The following is a 22,156-nucleotide window of genomic DNA, read 5'->3' as shown; positions in this document are numbered from 1 at the left end:
CTGCACTAATTTATATTCCCACCAATGGTGTAGGAGGGTTCCCTTCTCTCCATACACTCTCCAGCATTTATTGTTTGTAGACCTTTTTTTAAAATTTTTATTTTATTTATTTATTTTTATTTTTTGGCTGCATTGGCTCTTCATTGCTGTGTGTGGGCTTTCTCTAGTTGTGGTGAGCCGGGGCTGCTCTTCGCTGCGGTGCACAGGCTTCTCATTGCGGTGGCTTCTCTTGTTGCAGAGCACGGGCTCTAGGCACACGGGCTTCAGTAGTTGTGGCTCGTGGGCTCTAGAGTTCAGACTCAGTAGTTGTGGCGCACAGGCTTAGTTGCTCCGCAGCATGTGGGATCTTCTCGGACCAGGGCTCAAACCTGTGTCCCCTGCATTGGCAGGTGGATTCTTAACCACTGCGCCACTAGGTAAGTCCGCATGTATCTTTTTGAATTATGTTTTCTTCTGGATATATGCCCAGGAGTGGGATTGTGGGATCATATGGTAGCTCTGTTTTTAGTTTTTTAAGGAACCTCCATACTGTTTTCCATAGTGGCTGCACCAATTTACATTCTCACCAATGGTGTAGGAGTGTTCCCTTTTCTCCACACACACTCTGGCATTTATAGTTCTTTTTTTTTTAATTCTTTTTTTTAAAAAAATTAATTTTTATTTTTGGCTGCATTGGGTCTTTGTTGCGGCATGCGTGATCTTTCCTCGCAGCGTGTGAGCTACTCTCTAGTGGCACACAGCCTTCTCTCTAGTTGTAGTGTGTGAGTTTTCTCTTCTCTAGTTGTGGTACGCAGGTTCCAGAGCGCGTGGGCTCTGTAGTTTGTGGCACGAGGGCTCTTGAGTTGAGGCATGCATGCTCAGTAGTTGTGGCGCACGGGCTTAGTTGCCCCATGGCATATGGGATCTTAGTTCCCCGACCAGGGATTGAACCCATGTTCCCTGCATTGCAAGACAGATTCTTTACCACTGGACCACCAGGGAAGTCCCGCATTTGTTGTTTGTAGACTTTTGGATGATGGCCATTCTGACTGGTGTGAGGTGAAACCTCATTGTAGTTTTGATTTGCATTTCTCTAATAATTAGTGATGTTGAGCATCTTTTTATGTGCTTTTTGGCTACCTGTATGTCTTCTTTGGAGAAATGTCTATTTAGGTCTTCTCATTTTTTGATTGGGTTCCTTGGTTTTTTTTGATAGTGAGCTACAGTGTTGTATATTTTGCAGATTAATCCCTTGTTGGCTGCATCATTTGCAAATATTTTCTCCCATTTTGTGGGTTGTCTTTTCATTTTGTTTATGGTTTCTTTTGCTGTGCAAAGCTTTTAAGTTTAATTAGGTCCCATTTGTTTATTTCTGTTTTTATTTCCATTTCTCTAGGAGGTGGATTCAAAAAGATATTGCTGAGATTTATGTCAAAGAGTGTTCTGCCTATGTTTTCCTGTAAGAGTTTTATAGTATCCAGTCTTACATTTAGGTCTTTAATCCATTTTGAGTTTGTTTTTGTGTATGGTGTTAGAGAATGTTCTAATTTCATTCTTTTACATGTAGCTGTCCAGTTTTCCCAGCACCCCTTATTGAAGAGACTGTCTTTTCGCCATTGTACATTCTTGCCTCCTTTGTTATACATTGGCATAGATGTGTGGGTTTATTTCTGGGCTTTCTATCCTGTTCCATTGAGCTATATTTCTGGGGTTTTTTGCCAGTACCATACTGCTTTGGTTACTGTGGCTTTGTAGTATAGTCTGAAGTCAGGGTGCCTGATTCCTCCAGCTCTGTTGTTCTTTCTTAAGATTGCTTTGGCTCTTTGGGATCTTTTGTGTTTCCATATGAATTAAAATTTTTTTGTTCTAGCTCTATGAAAAATGCTGTTGGTAATTTGATAGGGATTCCATTGACTCTGTAGATTGCTTTGGGTAGTATGGTCACTTGAACAATATTGATTCTTCCAATCCAAGAACATATCTCTCCACCTGTTTGTGTCACTACACTTTCTTTCATCAGCATCTTATAGTTTTCAGACTACAGGTCTTTTGCCTCCTTAGGTAGATTTATTCCTAGGTATTTTATTCTTTTTGATGCAATGGTAGATGGGATTGTTTCCTTAATTTCTGTTTCTGATATTTTATTGTTAGTATATAGGAATGCAACAGATTTCTGTGTATTAATTTTGTATCCTGGAACTTTACCGAATTCATTGATGAGTCTAGTAGTTTTCTGGTAGTGTCTCTAGGATTTTCTATGCATAGTATCATGCTCCTATGTACACGCTCTGCCACTACTACCCATCTCCATCTCATTGTGCTTCCTTCTTTATATCTTTAGTTGTAGAACATCTTTTCTGGTAGGTTCTGGTCTTTTTTTTATTGGTAGTTGCTCTGTAAATATTTGTCATTTTGGTGAGCTTGGGGGTCTTCCTGCTCCACCATCATGGCCAAGCTCCAAGAAAGGGGCCGAAACATCTTAACTTTAAAATGGAGAGAAAGGAAATTTACCAACCGCGAGGAAAGAGCAGACACTAAAGAAACGGAGCTTCAGCGGGTCACGACAGCCGTCGATTTCCCAAGAGTCTTGGCTCCAAGGGAACTGTTTGCTCTCGCCGGTTGTGGGCTCCCGGCAGAGGCCTTACTTGCCTTCACGGAGGTCAGAGCCCCCGGGAGCCACAGCCTGGGGACCCAAGGAACTGGGTGGGGAGAGCCAGGACCCAGGTCCAGACCGCTCTGGTTCCCCTGGCTGTGCTCCCCACATATGGGCTGTTAGAAAAGCAACATTCAGCCTCCAGAATATAAAAATATTTTCTCACTTTGTGTCATCGTGTTTGTTTCTCTTAAGCTTTAGAAACAAATACGCCAAAAATAAAATCAATGTGATCAGTAAGTTTTGTAAAGTCACATTGCCATAGTAAGAAACATACTGTAGGAATACTGAGGTTTATTAAGTTTAAAGATACACATTGCGTATTTATGTTGACACCCCAAAGATACACACCCACCAACACTCCAAGTAACTTTTACTTGTTTACATTTCTCAATTTTGGGTATTAGTCTAAAGGTAACTTTTCTCTAGGATGTGAATAATGCACAACAATTTATTTTTAGGCTTTGCTACTTTTCTTTATAAATTCCTCCTGGGAATTTAAGCAACTACACCAACATTTATTTTGCAATAGACAACTCCATGGGTCACAATAGCAGCAAGGGAATAAATGGAAAGAAAAAGAAACAGGACAGGGAGATCGAGGGACCTAACGGGAGGGGCGGGGGGGCCACCCGCTTGTGGGCACATCGGCCCTGTACGGGTGAGCCTGCACTGGGGGTACCAGCAGGGGCGCTGGCCAGGTGTCAGGAAGCGTCAGGAAAGTGGAATCTTCGCAAGGAGAACCCAGGTTGGCTCTGCTCTGTGGCCGGGACTCTCAGCAGGGGACTCTGGGAGCAGGGCGGCAGCATCGACAGCTCCCAGCTCGTGGCGGGGGGAAGGTCACCACTGTCTCTGGCCGGGCCAGCGAGATGCCCGCAGCGATGACCTGCACGTTCCCACGAGCCGGTGGGTGGGTATTTAGCCACGCTGGTTTCAGGAGGGCTGAAACAGGAAGGGCGCTTCTGCTCGCCCCTCCTCCGACCCTGCGTCCGCCACGCCACCCCCGAGCGTCGCCTCCGCGCCCCTTCCCCAACAAGTGTCGCCCAGTTGTCCAATCCACTGTGCGAGGCGGTGCTGTGGACATCGCTTTTTCTTCATTACGTTGTCCTTCAAATTGTAAAAGAATGTTAATTAGAGAAAGTACAGAGGTGAGAAGCATCATGTTAGAGAAGGTCCGCCCCCTTTCTAATGTTCCCGCTTGTTTCTCTCGTGCGCCCCCTCCCCCCGGGTGCACGGCAGACTGTGTCCAGGCACCGAGAGCCCACGTCCCCACAGACAGGAGCCGCGGCTCCCAGGGAGGTGGCCGGCAGGGGGCAGCACCGGCCAACCCACCCGCCCGCCGGCCCCGGTCATCTTTGAACCTGGGGAGACCTTGCTTCTGTCTGTTTTCCGTTGGCAAGTTCACTGCCGCCTGGCGCCCGGCTTCGTTATTCTAATGATTTAGAAGCAAAGCCTTTCTGCCTTCCCGGGGTTCTCAGTACAGGTGTCGTGTCCTTTCTGTTAAGAAGGGCAGGGAGGGAGGAAAGGACGGAGGCAGTCGACTGCCATTGGGGGTGGGGCTCCAGTGACAGCACAGGACATTGGGCTCGGGAGGGGACATCGTCAGACTCCGTGGTAGAGAAGGAGAAACTCATCATTTAAAGCAGCTTGGTAGGAAACGGTGGTATTTCTCCCCCCAAATATTTTTATGCATAAGTGACTTTAATTGGTCCAAGTTCTGCACGATCTTTTTCTCTGAGCTGCTCGGCACACAGCGGGCTGGGCTGCGGCCACCAGTGTTCCAGAGTAAGAAATAGAAGCGTTGTCGGGAGCGCCGTCGTGGGGTGACGGTCTCTCCTGAAAACAGGCCGTTCGTTTTGCTTTGAAGGTTGTCTTCTCTGACTGCTGGGTCTTGTTCTACGTAAGATGAGTGAATATTCCATCCCGTCGTCCCCTGAATAAAATCTCTGTGTCCTTCACGCGGGTGAAAGGATTGGGCGGCGAGCACGCCTGCCGCGAGCCGACGTCCTCTTGGCCTCGGTCTTGCGGACACGACACACGAGGCTTGAAGGAGGGCAGTGGGTGCCTGGCTCCCGCGGTCAAGGGGAAAATGACCTTCCAAAATGCTCCCAGGATGAGGCGCAGCGTCTGGGCTCGTGTTCCGTGTGGATTATTCCTCACACCGCGCACGAGGTGCTTGGCCCGCCCGCCCCAAGGACAGACGCAGCGGACGTGGCTCTAACGCCAGATTCTGCGGCTTCCCTGGACAGAGAGTCCAGGCCGCCGTGGCAGGAGCTCTGTTTTTCCTCTGAAGAGATTCTTCCCAGCTGCCTGGAATGTGTGGCATCTGCCCTGAGGGAGAAAAGGGCCCTAGAGAAGCTCTGGCTCATTCGTTCCCTGGTTCCCTTTCTCTGTCCCTCGGCAGGGCTTTTGTCCTGAATCGTCTTCCAGATTCTTTCCAAGTGTCTCTGCTCTTCCCTGAGCTCCCAGGTGGTCAGGTCTTGCATGGAATCAGCGGGTCACCCTTTTCCAATGGCCCTGTGGTGGTAGGGCTGAGCCCCTGGGGGCCTCGGGCCCCTCGTGCGGGGCTGGGCCTTGTGGGGTGGGCCGGGCCTTCCAGGCTCCGCGGGGACCAGCCTGGCGGCTGAGGAGCCGGTGGGTCTGCATCGGCCTCCCTGGCTTGGGGTCAGGGCTGTCCGAGGCCAGGCTGAGGATCGCAGCTCGGTGGCCTCGGCCCAGGGTCACTGACCCCTGGATGTCCTCGCGGGCATAGGGCCAGGTGCGCCCGCGGGGACGGCCTCAGGGTCCATGCGGTCAGGCCCCTCTGCCTCCCAGCTGGTCCCATGTCCTCTTCCCCAGGGACACACACACTCAGGTTCTCGTCGGGTGGGGCCGTGTTCAGGGCTTACTGGCAGCTGTGGTGAAAGCCTGTCCGGCTCAACCGGAGCAACAGGAGGGCCGGCGGCACCACACAGGGGGCTGCTGTCTCCTGTCCCTGCGCCCCCGGCGGTCAGACCCGTTGGCACAGGGAAACACAGACCTGCCTCAGTGCCCTGTGGTCTCTCAGACCCGGGCCCAGCGGCCTCCCCCGGGGCTGGTCAGGACTGTCCAGGGGGCTTTTAGGCCTGGCCCGGCCCAGCCCTGCGCCCCCCTGAGCTCCACAGCCCTGGGGAGGGGACAGCATCCCAGCAGAGAGCAAGCCAGTCTCAGCGCTGCTGTCGATGCTGGCTCAGCAGTGACCTTGTGGGCTAATTAGACTCCTTGGCATGGGCGTCCAGCGGGAGGGTCCTGAGATGGGGGGGTGGGGGGATGGGGAAGTGCCCCGGTTGTGTGCAGTCACCCCCTCGGAGGTGCTGGGGGCTTCTGTCTGGGGCTCCCAGACACGAGCCAGGCGGTCACTTGGCGGCCAACGGGCTGAGCTCCTGAGTGTGGAGGGAAGCGTGGGAATCCGGGGTTGAACAGGCCCCATGCCACACGGTTCTGAAAACCACAGTTTGGAAACCTTGTTTCTGCCTTAATTGCCCGCGTCCAGGAGAAACAGCGCTTGGGAAAAGACACTGTCCCCCTCAGCTTCCCCGAGGGCCGCCCGATGTCCTCCTGTTACCAGCGTCTTGAAGGCGGGTAGAGCAAAGCCCTTCCTATTCTTCCTCGCAGCTGTTTAGACTGCTCTGGGCCCTTTTCTCTCTGTACGAGTTTGAGGATCCGCCTGCCAAGTTCTAAGAGAAATCTACGAGAATTGCACTGACTTCATAAATTACTTTGGGGAGAGTCTCCGCTATCTTAGAAACTCAGGGGATTACAGGCGTCTTTTCTAAGCAGAAAACATTGATAAAAATATCACTTTATTAGTCCTGCCATCAAGAAGGTGGAGGAAGCAGCCTGCCCATCAGACCCATCCCATGCACTTTGCAGAGAGCCAGCAGGGGCGATGACTCGTCCAGTGTCACTGGTTGGTAACCAGGTTGGACCAAAATTGTAGGTTCAGGACACTGACTCCAGGCCACCCACCCCTGTAAGAAAGTCTGTTTTGATCTTGGGGACCCCGGACTGTTGAGGCCACTTGGTTCCATCCGTTGCTTCTGGGCGGAGGGGCCTTTCCCCACTTCTTCCTGGCTTTGGGACCTGGGGTCTTGGGATTGCTGTGAAAGAAGTGATCACACAGCCTCTGCTGTTTGAAATTAAACTCATTTGTGTTTTGCAAAGAGGGAGGATGGGTTTGTGCATAAACACGGTGGCGGCTCTGCCGGTGACCTGCTGCACTTCTCGGGGAACTGCCTCGAATTGTTTCCTACCCTGTCCAGGGCCCGAGCGGCTCTTTTTCTGGCCCTGCCGTCACTCACATTCCTCTGGGCTCGGTTTCCATCCCTTCTCCTCACGTCCTTTGTTCCTGGATTAAGCTGGGCCAGCTGTCGCTCCCTGCGGCCAAGCTTCACACGTGGGGTCCCTGCAGAGGGGACCTGGCCTCGCTCCTGCATGTTCCCTCTGGCTGGGTGCGCGCGCACGGTGGCAACAGAAGTGGGAAGGCTGAGGCAGTGGGCGCTGGGGGCCATTCGACCGCGTGTCCTTGCGGGGTGACAAAGGATCCCTGCTGGCAGCTTGCTTTACCCCGAAAGCACTCCTGAGGATTTTCCCAGAATCTCAGGGCAGGGGGTTGGGGTGACGGGCCTGCGTCTGTCCCATGTCCCGAGGCTTCTGGACTTTCCTCCTGAGCCCCACGCCCCGTCGTGGTCCCCGCCGGCCCCCCGCCTGCAGTGCTGGGTGTCAGGTGGGATGGATGCGTTGCACCCCGTCCCGTGGTAGCACATTTCTATCCTGAGAGAAACGCCGGCCATGAATGCTGAGCCATCCATGTTCCCATCCCAGGTGGGGTGGGCAGGGGTCCCCTTGTCACAGTGCCTTGGCCAGAGGTGTCCCTATGACAGTGGAAACTTCAGTCCCTCGGGCCAACTGGCGGGAGTCGGGGGGATATTTTTAGTCGGATGAGGCTTCTGACCCGTCACCACATCCAGGCGGCCATCAGGTCCACCTACAAAACTAGCACGTGACACGGGGACTGTCACCTGTGTAGAAAGAGAAACCCCAGTTGTTTGAAAGGAATCTTTACGCCCTCAGGTTGGGGCCTCCCTCCCACACCCGATTCTGTCCCATGGCTGCGTCCACACAGCCGTCTACACTGCCGTCGGCACGAGCTTCCTGTTGTCAGCCTGAACCTGTCTGCGTCTCACAGCCCCTTGTGGCTTCCGGGACCCGTAACTCCAGACTCTCTGCTCTGGGCTCAGGGGTCCTGCCACGTCGCAGATTCCTTCGCAAGTCCCTGCCCCACCGCACACACGCGTGTAGACACACACACACACGCGCGCGCGCGCGCCACTTCCCCTGGCTCCCTCCCCCACTACCTGCGAGCCCAGCTCTCTGGCCTCACCTCACCCCTGGGCCTCCCCTGGGTCCCATGCGCGGGTGTGTCCGACCACTGGCTGCGCGGTGGGAGCTTGAAAATCGAGGCTCACTGCTGACCTGCCGAGACAGGTTCAGAGGCACACGGTCACTGTGTGTGTGTGTGTGTGTGTGTGTGTGTGTGTGTGTACACACAAGTTTGGTAGTTTCTCTAAAAGGTAAAGACTCTTTGTTAAACAAAACCACAATACCATTGAACACACCTAAAATTGAATACTTCCTTCATATCTTCGAATAGTCCAGTTTAGATTTTGATTGTTTCGTATTTTTAAAACTTAAAGTTTTTTCTTTTATTACTTAATTCTTTGCTTTGAAATAATTTAAACGTAACAGGAAAATTTGTGAAATTAGTACAAGGAAATCCCTGTACCCTTTACCCAGACTGCCCAAATGTCAGCATCACAGCTCAGCAAAATTACCAAGATGAGGCGCTGCGTGGATACGGTGCCATATTCTGAACTGTGACCTTCAGAGGGTTCCTACTCGTGCCTCTTCCCTGCCCCAGGGTCCAGCCTCTGCAGCTCAGGGCCCTTCAGTCTGTGACAGTCCCTCAGTCCTTTGTCTCTCGTGGCTGTGACACTTTCCATTGTTTTGTCCAATGTCCCTAAGGGTTTGATATGTTTTTTAAGCAACCATATAGTTTCTCATCCAAATGAAAACACTTGGGAATTGGGGCTCAACTCCTAGCTGCACCTGGTCGGCTCGTGTAAACCAGGTCAGCTATGCCCCAGTACTTATATCACTGTGCTCAAGGTGCTCCATTTTTTAAATTGAGATACAGTTGACATGTTATTATTAGTTACAGGTGTGCAATATAATGATTCAGTATCTGCATATATGGCAAAATGATCACAGTAAATCTAGTTAACGTCCGTCACCACACAGTTATACATCTTTTGTGCATGATGGGAAATTTTAAGATGTACTCTCTTAGCAACTCTCGAATATGCTATATTGTTTTTTTAACATCTTTATTGGAGTATAATTGCTTCACAATGCTGTGTTAGTTTCTGCTGTATAACAAAGTGATTCAGCCATATGCATACACATGTCCCCATATCCCCTCCCTCTTGTGCCTCCCTCCCCACCCTCCCTATCCCACCCCTCTAGGGGGTCACAAAGCACCGAGCTGATTTCCCTGTGCTATGCGGCTGCTTCCCACTAGCTATTTTACATTTGGTAGTGTGTATATGTCCATGCCACTCTCTCACTTTGTCCCAGCTTACCCTTCCCCCTCCCCATGTCCTCAAGTCCATTCTCTACGTTTGCGTCTTTATTCCTGTCCTGCCCCTAGGTTCTTCAGAACCTTCTTTTTTTTTAAGATTCCATATATGTGCATTAGCATACGGTATTTGTTTTTCTCTTTCTGACTTCACTCTGTAGGACAGACTCTAGCCACCTCACTACAGATAACTCAATTTTGTTTCTTTTTATGGCTGAGTAATATCCCATTGTATATATATGCCACATCTTCTTTATCCATTCATCTTTCAATGGACACTTAGGTTGTTTCCATGTCTTGGCTGTTCTCATGATAATAATGCAGTGAACATACATTTTTTCAAGTTAGTGTTTTTGTTTCCTTGGATAAATACCCAGCAGTGGAACTGCTATATTATTTAGTAATTCTATTCTTAATTTTTTTGAGGATTCTCCATATTATTTTCCAGTGTCTGCACCAACTTACGTTCCCACCAACAGTACACAAGAGTTTCCTTTTTCTCCTCATCTTCGCCAACACTTATTTCTTGTCTTTGGGTGGGTGGGGGGGGCGTATTGTGTCTTTGTTGCTGTGCACGGACTTTCTCTAGTTGCAGCGAGCAGGGGCTACTCTTCATTGTGGTACACAGGCCTCTCGTTGCAGAGCACGGGCTCCAGGTGTGTGGGCTTCAGTAGTTGTGGCTCATGGGCTTTAGAGCGCAGGCTCAGTAGTTGTGGCCCATGGGCACTGTTGCTCCGCGGCACGTGGGATCTTCCTGGGCCAGGGCTCGAACCCATGTCCCCTGCATTGGCAGGTGGATTCTTAACCACTGCGCCACCAGGGAAGTCCTCTTGTCTTTTTGATAATAGCCATTCTGACAGATGTGAGGTGCTTTTGATTTGCGTTTCTCTAATAATGAGCGATGTTTGAGCATCTTTTCATGTGCCTATTGGACATCTATATGCCTTCTTCGGAAAAATGTCTATTCAGGTCTTGAGCCCATTTTTTAATCAGATTGTTCTTTTGGTATTGAGTTATATGAGTTCTTTGTATTTTGGATATTAACCCCTTATCAGATATATGCTTTGCAAATACTTTCTGCCATTCAGTGGGTTGCCTTTTCATTTTGTTGATGATTTCTCAAGGCTCTTTTAATATTTAGGTTCCCCTGCCTCTTTTTTCCCTCTTGGAATGAAACCTCTGTTGAGTTTCTTTTATTTGGCATCTCTCTATACACTTATGTGAATGATCTTACCTTAACTACTATTCATATGCTAATAATTTAAAAATCTCCGTCTCCAGCCAAGATCTCTCTTGGGCTCCAGACCGGTTTCTTCCACTCTGTAGTCTGAGGGATCTAAAATTCCGTCTGATGGGGTCACTTCTCTCTTTAACATCCTTCCTCTGGCCTTCAGGGTCAGATCCAAATTCCTGTTAGGAACTGGAGGCCCCCCCAGATGGCTCCAGCCCCAGCTCTTGGTTCTTCTGTGCTGCGGCTCCTATAACTGACGTGGTCCCTCACATCTAGGCTTTGACCTCTGCCCTAAATGACCTTTCTCCTTCTTCATCTGGATGAATCCACCCAGGTTCCACTTTACCAGGAAGCCGCCTCTGCTGTGATGGCCGGGTTTAACTCTTTGTTTCTTTGTATGTTTATCACCCTGAGAGGGTGAGTCCTTGGATGGTAGATTAATTATAGTATTTCATCTATATTCCTACTGCCTGGAACACCACTGGCACTTAGGTGTTTGTTGAATAGATGTTGAATGTGATTGCAGACATTAATGTAAGTCAGGGTCTGATCTTGACCTAAGGGTCTGGAGGACAGGAAGCTGAGGAGTCCAGACTCACCACCACCCTCTTACATCTGCTGAACTCTTCCTCTATGCGGGCGCTGTGGCGGGCTCGTTAGAGCATGAGTGAGTCCAGATACAGTCCGTACCCTTCCCTCCCAGGGGAAGACGTGGAAAATGCGCAGTTCTGTCTGAGAGGCCCAACGTGTTATGAGAATATGGGAAAAGAAGAGGTTAAATCTAAGGAAATCTGAAAACTCTGTAAGATAATGACTTGCATTTGACCTTAAAACATGGCAAGTCAACATGGCAAGTCTTCGCTGAGTTGAGATCGGTTTGGGGGAGAGTTCATCTTGAGCCAAAGGTTAGCCGTGGCCCCTGCCAGGCGTCCCACTCTGGGGGCGGGTGTCGGGCACTCGGATGGCTGGGAAGGTATGTGGGTGAGGGGCAGGTCGTGGAGGCCTCTGAAGGCAAAGCCGAGGAGCTGGGATTTTTCCTGACGTGACCGCCCCTGCCCAACAGGGGATGTGGGGGGGCCTGTGCCCCTGGAGGGGATGGGAATGAGGCATTATGGGGGTGGAAAAGCTGGAAAAGTAAAGTTCTTCCAAAGGCAGCACTGAGGGAAAAGTGATGATACGCTTAGAAAAGGTATTTTCAACTCCTTGTGGTAATGCGGGCCGGATGGGGTTGCTGTGGGTCTCCGTGTCCCGGGGGCAGGCAGGTGCCTTCGCAGGCTGGCCCCGCTGCCCTCCTCCTGGCGCACAGATTTCCAGGGCCCCTCCTTGCACAGCAGTGAGAAGGGAGTCAGAGCCAGGCCTCCCCGCCCCCCCATTGCTATCCTCCTGGTCACCCCGACTTCTCCCCTGACCTCATCCCCACATCCACATGGTGGCCAAGGACTCAGAAATGTCCCTCTGGGCTCTGGGATGCTCAGGGGCAGGGTGGTGTGGTCCCTGAGTTTAAGCACCACCCTCCATCTTGTAGCATCCTGAGGCCCACCCCTTCCCTCCCCACCAGCCTCCTCCCTCCCTCCCTCAGGCCCAGGCCTGACCCCGCCTTAGTTCTTTCCTGCTGTGTAAGTGGCAGGCAGTTGATGTCAAGCGTGAAGATACCGTTCCTGAGGCTGTCCACAGGCCACGGGCAGTTGGCCCGGTTGACGCGGCCTCCAGTCCCCCACGCTTGACAGCTGGCAAGGTTCTGCCTCCCGGCCCAGTTTGCCCAGTTCACCCATCGCGTGACTTCCCGCCTCTGCACTTTAGTTAACTGGTTGTCAGAAGGTCCTTCTCATCTGGAAACTTCTTAGCTTGGCTGGTACCCTCCAGTCCTGCACGGTGAGGGCCGAGGGACATTAGTCCACAGAAGTTGCGTGTGAGGGACAAGAAGCTTCTGGAAGCCTGGCCACGCCCTCCCGGCGGAGCCCCAGGTCCCAGGGGTGGGCACGCTTGGGCATATCTTGCTTGGCTCGTTTCCTCCCTAGGCTCCCCTCGGGCCAGCACTCGGGGGGCCTTCCCGGGCGTGGTGCTTGGTGGATGTATGGATGTGTGTCCCTTGAGAGGTCAGGTCACGGCTGTGACTCTGAGACTTCAGGGTCACAAGGACCCCGCTCCAAAAGTAAGAGGGTAGATGAACAGAAATGAGAGTTTGGGGTTTTGGCGATCCCATGAGGTGGGGCAAGTGTCCCCATTACAAGGGGACGTTACGGAGGAGTCCTGGGTTCCATCAGTGACCTCCTGGTTTCAGGGAGGCGAGGGCAGGGTCCAGCCAGCAGCCACAGGATCGTCCTGGGTGCCGACACTTGGGTCTTGGCATCTGACCAGAAAGTAGGGAGACCTGGAGGAACACGGAAAGTGGTCCAGTTTAAGGCATCCTTCACTTCCCACCAGTCCTTCCTGCCCGCCCCCCACCGCCTGGCGTGACTCGGCCCCTTTCCCACACGCGGGAGGGAGGGCATGTGGACCCTGATGGACGGTGGGATGCAGGGTCTCCTGGACAGGTAGGTGTCTGGCAGCCGCCTCTGCTTGAGGCTCTGTCAGCGGCGGGGAGGCCAGGGTCGGCCCGGCCTGGGCCCGTGGGGTGGTGAGGGCCCAGAGCAGGGTGGTTGGGGGCATCTCATTGAGCACGCGGGCTGTGTGGTGTACACCTGTCCTACGGGCACTGGTGCAGAGTCTGAAAGCGTTTGCAGGGAATGTGGCGGCCTTAAACTGTCTTCACTTTAAATACAGTGAAGGCCAGTGGCTGCTCGGCTTCAGCCTCTCGCTTAGTCAGTGACCCCAGTCCCACCGGCCCAGAAGCCAAGCCCTCAGGGCCCGTCCTCTCCCCACAGGATCTCCTACGACCCCGGCCGCTTCCCCAGGTACCTGCCCGAGGCCTATTGCCTGTGCCGGGGCTGCCTGACCGGGCCGCGCGGGGAGGAGGATGTGCGGCTGCGCAGCGTCCCGGTGCTCGTGCCCGCGGTGGTCCTGCGCCGGACCCCAGCCTGCGCGGGCGGCCGCGCCGTCTATACCGAGGAGTACGTCACCATCCCCGTGGGCTGCACCTGCGTGCCCGGGCCAGACAAGGATGCAGACGGTGCCAACTCCAGCCTGGACAAGCCGGCCCGGCCCTGAGCACCCATCCCCAATCCGGGGACCCCGAGGCCCCAAGGAAACTCGGACGGAGCACCCAGCGCTGGACTGGACTGCACTGCGTGCGAGCCTGACCCCCTGCATCCCCCAGGCTTCCTCTTGGGCAGGAGCGCGGGGCAGTGAAAGGTGACAGGAACTAACCACGTGGCAGCCCTGTGTGGGCGGCCCAAGGCTGGGGCCACCACAGGTGACCCGCTTCGCCAGAGTTCGTTGAGGCTCCCGGCCACCAGCCCCTTGCAACCACGGGTGATAGCACTGCAAGGACCGCTGGGAGGGGACAGAGCCTCGAGGACAGACAAACACCACCTTTTTTTAAAAAAGTAGAATATATACCTTCTTGTTTATTCAGGTATTTTCAGTAGAGGCAGAAACTTTATATTAGCCATTTTGAGCAAGTATATTAAAAACATTTTACTTGACATGTAAACATTTTATAAATTGTTTTCACTTCCTCGGCAGGAGTATTTAGAAGCACACCCTCTAGCCCGCCTTGTGGCCTGGGTCCCTGAACCCCGCCTGTTGCCGACGGTCACCAGTGGACACGGCTGCCTAGGACCTGCCCTCCCTCTGGGAGGCTCAGCTCACCCCAGAATCTCACACTTGTAAGGTTTATACAATTAGGAATTTTTTTCATTTGCAGACTTACAATTCCCAGAAATCAGGAGTGGAGTCCTCTTCTACGGCCACAACGTGAGCTAAACCTTTACCCTTTTCTTTAGGCTTAAGTCTGTCCCTGAACACAATTTACTTGTAAAAGTAAAGTTCTTTAAAATCCTTAAAACAACTGTAGGTGAAGGGCATGCTGGCTGTGCATTTCTCTCTGGGCTCCACTAATTTTCAGAGGAAACAGTGGTAAATAAGGTCTATCACTGTATCTTAATTTTATGGTTAACGTTCAGGAAGATGATCTGCAGAGTTGGCCTCATTTATATGCTCTTGTCCCTACTTACAATCAGTCTTGGTCTGATCTGGACAGAAGGTCAACCGAGAGAACTTTCAATCTGTACCAAATATTGACAGAGGTTGTGCATAAAAAACACTGCTGAGCAAAATTCCAAATAAAAAATTCAAAATTGAAATTGATAGCTGTGGGTAGTTCTATACCATTTGGGGAGCTTTACTTCTGTGCTCAACCTCTGGGGAAAAAAAAAAAGGTAAGCCTAGTGGTGGTATATCTAGCATATGTCAACAAAGAAATCCACGAATTAAAAAGAAAAATTGCCTTTCAAACCTTGGGTAATTATTTCAAGCATTGCCACTGTCGTGTAACATTTTCTAGCCACTCCTCCAACGTAAATAGTGCAAACATCGGAGGAGTGGACTGAAGCAGAGTAAACGGCTTGCGTGGGGATAATACTGCTATTCCACAGACTCTATTAATCGTCAGTTTAACTAACGTTAGCTGTTAACAGGTAACGCATTTCCCATGGAAGAATCAGCTTTCCCTTCTAAGATCTAGAAAGGCAACCTGTATTTGCATTTTTTCTCTGACTGGAACACTCAACAAATACCTACTGAGCACGTGCCCTCTTCTGGGCACTGAGCTCCTGGAAGGCAACTGCGAACTGGACACAACCCTCGTCCTCAGCTAAAACTCCAAACCGCATGGCTGTCAAAGCACACGCAGGTGTCCGCAGCCACCCGTAGTACACAGGATGCGCCCAAGGCAGAGGCCCAGGTCCTGGCCGATCACTAAGCCGCCTGTACTTCTGCTCTTTACCTGCGTTAAGTGGAGAGTAGACTAGATGGCTTCCATGACTTCTTCCAAATATAATTCCACTGATTCAAGTTGGCAAAAGCATCCCAAGCTCTAGGGATGCCCTCACTAAGGAAATCACAACAAGATGTTGTCTTCTTCATCTTGAAAGTTAGGCCAGGGAGAGCCCCAGTTTGTGAGGGAGGAGGGGAGGTCGTAGCTAAAAAGAGGGAAATGTCACGTGGGTCCTTTACTACATTGTATTACCAGCTGCGTTCACAGTTCACGGTCCAGCCCAGAATCATAATTCACGTAACAGCGAAATTCATTTCCCAAGGTTCGAGTGTGTTTTGGAATAAACTTGCACATCTTCACTCCAAGAAGTTTTGCTGCCTCTTCCTCCATGACGGCACCTGAAGAGAACCACCAGATGAACCCGGAGACTGAGGCACCAACCATGTCTCAGCTCCACACCCACCAGGCCGGCCAGGGAGGTATTCTCGACCAGATGCGGGAAGCGGTGAGTTGACAGTACCACTCAGCGATAAGGGGGCAGGTCAGTGCTCTATATTCCTTTTTTACTTCCTCCAACATTTATGCAAATTACCTACGTTTTTCCTTTTCTTTTTCATTTAATAATTTTCCTACATCTGCAAGGCTGAGGTACTTAATAATTACATTCCACAAAGTAACATAAGGAAAGCAAAAATAATTACTAAAAACCACCATTTTCCAACTTTGAGTCAACAACCCCTTTTTCAATAGTAGAGAATCGTGCAAACTTGTACCAATACATTCACACCAGCCCATTCCTCCCTCCAGCCCTGTCCTCCGCACCCACTGCACTGGGGGAAGCAGGGCCCACACAGCAGGCCTGGATGCCAAGCTGCCCAAAGTAGGGAGACCAGCACTTAACGTTTTCGTTCTCAGTCAAGTGCCAGTATATCCACCTTAAGAAGATACATCCACATCACCAGTGCGGAAGTCTCTTTCTCAGCTTTGGTAAACCTAATCTAATGTCTAGCGCTGTAACCTTTGGCATCCACTTTAACCCCCGAGATTCCAAATTTCTTTTATCCATTGTACAGGCTGGGTCAGATACTGTTACTATTATTGACGTTGATGAGTACAAGTAACACTCCTGGTGCACCCACCCAGTGGCGAACCCCGATTCCCAGGCATCATGCCACTTAATTCTCCCCAACCCTGAGAGGCAGGTAGCATCTCAGCCCCACTGTACAGATAAGGCGACTGGGGCAGAGAGAGGGGAAGAACCTTGTTTAAAGTCATGGGATGTGTGTTGCCAATCCGGCACCTACCTGTGCACAGCAGAATCTTGCCCCGGGTCAGGTACTTGATGGTTTCCGATGTTTTTCTGAGACATTCCTCAGAGAGATAGGGGGGATCTGCTATTACAATGTCAAAACTGTGTGCAGCGATTTTCTCAGGTAAATCCACTGGGTTATTGTAATCATAGAAGATAAACTCCTCTCCGTATATGGCAAACCTCTGGTCATATTCGAAGATGCAGATAGAAAAGTCGTCTCTGTGCAGCTCTCGCAGCTTCTGGTAAACGCTGGGGGCACTCACACATGCTACTCTGGAACAAAAGGAGCCAGCTCATGACTGAGCTTTGTGACAGCACATGGCGTCAATAACCACTTCACTGAAAAGCCACAGTCCCCGTGTCCAGATTTTCTTAAAGGAAACAATAATGCAAACTGAAGTAGTAACAGCAGTACATTTTGAAAGAAAACTTTCTACTGCCTCACTTTTAAGGAATCTACTGTTTACAAATCTACAACTCATAATTTTAAAGTATGAAAGGATAAATGTGCTTTTCATGGTAAAAAAAAAATGTAAAACATTATTAGGACAAGGGTTATGAAGCCCATGGCCTGAATTTACTTAGTATTTTCATGGTGGTCTCTTAACATTTATTTCAAATACTTTTTAGCCTCAAACTAAATATTTTGAAGTTACTTTGTAATATAATCTTGAAGAAAAAACTCCAAATAACTTCCTAAACAACTTTAGTTTTCCAAAAAAGTACATTAAAACTAGGTCTCAGTGCAGACAGACTACTTCGAATTTCTGCTGCTGTTTTGTATAAGTAAATTAAAGAACCTGTCTCATTACATGAATGGGCAGTGTTCCAGTAGTTAACTTTTAAAGCCAACTGCCAAAAGTGCTAGAAGTACCTTAAATGTTGAATTACTCAGTTGACTGTGGTACGTCTGTTACAGTGGAATACTGTGTTGTCATTACTCTCCAAGACAGTCAAGTTCAGGAGAGTGTAGACTGTGCTTCCACAGAGTAGGGTTTATGCTTACCTCTTGGAGATACACAGCACAGCTTGTCTGCAGACAATGGGAAAGAGACTTTTTGTCTCCATCCCCTTTGTCACTTTTAGATTTTTATTATACACACACACACACACACACACATAAAATCATTCAGAAAACTACTTATTTAGAAAATTAAAGTCAGTTTTAAAACTGTGAGATGCATTTCTTCAGAGAAGTGTTACACGTCTGGTTAGGTGCCCACGCTGGGCTCAAAGGCTTCTTGGCCCAAATGCACGTGAAGCACGTAAGAAGTCTGGGGGCATCCCGACCGCCTTCTGTGGGGACCAGACCCCAGCCCGGCTGCTGCCAGAGCTCTGGGCCGGGGGTGCAGAGGACCTGAACCACAGCAGCACCTCCTTCCCTAGAAACCCCAGAGGAGGTACTTCCGGCGGAAGGACAGTGGTCTGAGGTGGAGGAAGGCACGGGAGCAGGGTGTGGCGACAGTGGCAGGGGAAGCGGACGGCCTGCTGCTCCCAGCTGCGGCCCTTGTGCGAGTGATGCGACCGCGTGGGCCTCAGCGTCCGTCTTTAGGATGGAGAGGGTAACAGGAACTACCTCCAGAGGTGTGAGGGTTAAACAAGATGACCCTCAGAAAGCACTTACCCAGGAGACAAGCCACACAGTGAGTACTCAGTAAATGCTACTCTTACTACTCATCTTTAAAATTATGACATAACTCCTAAAAATACTGACGATGCCTTTTAGAAAAAAGAAGTTGCTTCCAAAGCCCTCATATGTAAAAATAAGAAAATACATGTAAAAACATGTCATTAAGAAAAACGTAATAAACTACATATAATTTTAAAAGAAAAAGGACAGAAAAAAGAAAACCTTTGGACTTCCAGTTAAACTTCCAGCTCAAGATGGCAGAGGGAACACATTCGGAACACATTCATTTAGCCAGGTCCCAGACTGGCAGCCAGGAAGGCTGAGCAGGAACCCGGCTGACAGCACAGCGCCCGTGGCTCAGGAAGCTGCACGAACAGGTGGCTCAAGGAGCGGGGGAGACGGTGGGGCAGCAAACAGGAAAACGCACCCCTAGGATTCTCTTCCCTATCCCAAGCCTCCACAACTGTGGTAGGAAACTGGAGGGATGTTCTCTGGATTGGGGGGGCTTGAAGGGTGGGTGCCAGGCACCATGTGGAAATGGCAAGGATCACGTTAAACCCGCTGGATGTTGGGACCCCCCCCAACCCTCTTTCAGAAATAAGCCTTCTGGGATGAGGTCAACGAGATGTGTGACTTCCAGGCAGGAAGACTTCCTGGGGCTCTAACCAGCCCCCAAGGAAAGGCCTGGACATGCTGACCCTGGGCGTTGATGGGGAAACAGCCATCTGCAGACACCCAAGTAGAGAAGTCCCGCCCACGTATCAGAACCTCCAGCCCTAGAGCGCCTCACCCTTAAATATGGACTGACAGCAGGGGGCCAGCAGACTTTCAAGGAAAGCATCTAATAATACCAGAGGCCAAAATAAACAGAAGATGCATGTGTGCAGTTCGTTAGACTGTGTAGGGAGCTAACTCTTTTTAAAAAAATCCTATAATATCCTCAGAAGGAGGAACAAGATACAATAATAAATGTTCAGAGACCCAAAAAAGAACTATGGTATAGATGACTAAGTACATGACAGCAGAAACGGTAAACTCAGTAGAAAGTTTAAAAGATAAAGTTGAGGAATTTTCCCAGAAGGTAAGGTCAAAAGATGGAAAAAGGACAGAAAAACAAGTATATAGGTCCAACATTCAAATAATAGGCATTCCAGAGGGAGGAATCGAAAAAAAAAAGTGGGAAGGAAATCAAATAATTTAGGACTGTTTTCCCAAACTGAAGGACCTGAGTTAGGAGAATGGAAGGGCTTTCACCCAGTACAAGAGATGGATGCTCCACACCAAGACACATCGAATACTGGGGATCAAGAGAAAATCCTAAGCTAGCAGTAGGCAGGGATGGGAAAAACAGGTTTCCCACAATGGCATTGTATTTTCCAGTAGCACTACCGAAACGTGCAGTCAATGAAGCAATGCCCTCAAAACCTGGAATTCGACACCCAACAAAACTAACACATGAAGAGAATGGGTGGAATAAAAACATTGTCAGACATGAAAGGTTTTAAGAATTTCCCTCCCATGGAAACTATTGAAGGATATACCCAACCAGGATAAAGCTGTAAACTAAGACCTGGGGTACTGGACAGAGGGAGCCTGGAACACGAGAGAGGTAGACCAGAGCTGCAGCAAACCCAGAAATCAACCAGTCCACATAGAACAGGGGGCGAAGCCCTGGAAGTCATTTTTTTCAAGGAGCTGAAAAATATGTTTGAATTTGTTGATAAGAGATTCACACCATTGGGGAGAATTTGAGAGTTAATTAGTAATATGGACATAGAAATACTAAAAAAAAAAAATTATTTTTCTTCAGGGAAGATGAAACATTGTACAGAAAAGGAAAAGACTCATAACAACATAAACCCTGTTCTAACCAAAATTAGGATATAACTAACACCAATTCTACACAATCACTTCCAGGAAATAGAAACACAGGCAATACTTCCCAGCTCATTTTATGAAGCTACCATTAACCAATATGAAACCCAAACCAAGAGAATAAAAGAAAACTTCAAACCAATATCACTCATGAACATAGAAGCAAAAATCCTCAACAAAATATTTGCAAAGATGGGGCTTCCCTGGTGGCGCAGTGGTTGAGAGTCCACCTGCCGATGCAGGGGACGCGAGTTCGTGCCCGGTCTGGGAAGATCCCACATGCCGCAGAGCGGCTGGGCCCGTGAGCCATGGCCGCTGAGCCTGCGCGTCCAGAGCCTGTGCTCCGCAACAGGAGAGACCACAACAGTGAGAGGCCCGCGTACCACACACACACACACACACACAAAATTAGCAAAGAGTCCAGCCATTAAAAAAAAGAAAATGAAAAAAGGATATAACTCTATCGGGAGAGTGGACAGAAAGCAGACACGTATGTGGCAGTTGTGGCCTGTGAAGGGAGCCAAGTCCTCATTCTCTTAAGGTGAGAAGTCAAGAAATAAGGTCTACGAGTGACAAGTCAAGAAGTGCCAATATAAACGTTATTTAGAAATGTTTGTAAATACCAAGAGAATCAATGAAAGACAGCTCAAAAGGCGAGTGGGTGGACAAGGGGAAAATTAACAAAGGATTATTTTTTGAACAAGTCTTTTAGGACCATTAGACTTGATATGCGTGCAAAGTTTTGACAGAAGTAAAAACCAAATTAAAAAAATCTATTCTTAAAACTTCAAAAAGGTCAAGATTTTTTTTCTTTTAAAGCAAACTCTAGGGGTATAAAAGTAACAAGTAGAAAATGTTAAAATAAGGAACAGAGATAAGCTATCTTACACTGAATAGGTTTCTGTGTGTGTCCCCAGACTCAACAGGGAAGCACTTCTTATTCCCTCATGTTCTGCGAATCACAAACTACAGGTTTTGCAGATTACAGTCCAGCCTTCTTACCAACCATGTCTCATCTAGGAAGGACATTTAAAATATTACTTTAGATTAAAAGGCAAAAGAGAAATGAAACTGATCTCACCTGCCACCTTCCCCAGCAGCTGCCACGGCTTCCTCTGCAAGGCGCAGGGCGGTCTCCGGAGTGTACCAAAACTGGCTCAGCTGCTGTGACAGAGGAATGAGTGAAATCATTTTACAACTGGCACAGAGTTTATCCTTTTAATTTATATCTACTATATCAATATATACGATATCAATTATCAGTGTTCACTGCTGGGCCAAGTAATATATGGTACCTCGTTTTTCCTAGAGTTAATACATGATTGTTTCATTTGCTTGGGTTCTTTGAACCTATCCCTAATTCTCCCAACATCCTGCGGCTTCTGAGAAGTGGTGCGTAGTGAGACTTACCATGTCTTAAACATTTTACTTTTATCCTCACATTTGACTGATAACTCAGCTGGGTGTAGAATTCTAGGCTGAACAAATTTTCACTCTAAATCTTGAAGGAATTGCTCCACTTTTTTCTAGTTTCTAGTAAAGCTACTGAGAAGTGCAATGTGACTTGTAGACCTGAGACTCTGTAGGTGTCATGCTTTTCTCTGGAAGGTTCTAGGATCTTCTTTGTCACCTATATCCAGAATTTTCAGTCATAATAATGTGTCTTAGTGAGGGTCTTTGGTTCTGGGAAATTTTCTAATATCATTCTTTGAAGGTTTCCTCCCCTCTTTTTTCAGTTCTATTTTTCTGGAACTCCAGTTAGTTGAATATTGAGCTTCCTGGATTTATCCTCTAGTTTTATGTTTTCTTTCTATAATTTGTATCATTGTCTTTCCCCCCCCCCCAACTTCCTGGGAGATCTCCTTAATTTTATAAACAAAACAAACCAAAAGAAAGTGTCAAAAATATACAAATAGTTAATTCAGGTAGTGGAGTTATGACTTTT

The 22,156-nt window shown here is 49.2% G+C and overlaps 2 protein-coding genes across 6 annotated transcripts in view; one reads left to right on the top strand and one right to left on the bottom strand.

The window, feature by feature from the left end:
* IL17D (interleukin 17D) overlaps positions 1 to 14,143 on the top strand; it is a 26,192-nt gene extending 12,049 nt beyond the window's left edge. Inside the window, exon 3 of the mRNA XM_022574466.3 lies at positions 13,383 to 14,143. Within this exon, the coding sequence (XP_022430174.1) occupies positions 13,383 to 13,665 (283 nt within the window). The 3' untranslated portion in view covers positions 13,666 to 14,143. The remainder of the gene's footprint in view (positions 1 to 13,382) is intronic.
* Positions 12,079 to 22,156, bottom strand: part of EEF1AKMT1 (EEF1A lysine methyltransferase 1) — a 25,609-nt gene continuing 15,531 nt past the window's right edge. Inside the window, exons 3-6 of one of the 5 annotated variants that reach the window (XR_016388752.1) lie at positions 21,293 to 21,375; positions 16,699 to 16,979; positions 15,404 to 15,792; positions 12,780 to 12,889 (exon numbers count right to left, since the gene is read on the bottom strand). Coding sequence is in view for 4 of the 5 variants with exons in the window: in XM_089899772.1 (XP_089755898.1) it covers positions 15,656 to 15,792; positions 16,699 to 16,979; positions 21,293 to 21,375 (501 nt within the window). In the remaining variant the exon portion in view is untranslated. Of the gene's footprint in view, positions 12,890 to 12,920; positions 15,793 to 16,698; positions 16,980 to 21,292; positions 21,376 to 22,156 lie in introns of those variants that run through there. The other 4 variants (XM_022574468.2, XM_022574469.3, XM_089899772.1 and 1 more) reach the window with 4 other exon arrangements.

The sequence above is a fragment of the Delphinapterus leucas genome, chromosome 18, assembly GCF_059928025.1.
Source record: "Delphinapterus leucas isolate spDelLeu-1000000601 "Yukka" chromosome 18, BTC_Dleu_Yukka2, whole genome shotgun sequence".
Lineage (NCBI taxonomy): Eukaryota > Metazoa > Chordata > Mammalia > Artiodactyla > Monodontidae > Delphinapterus > Delphinapterus leucas.
This window is presented reverse-complemented; position numbering and strand designations above follow the sequence as displayed.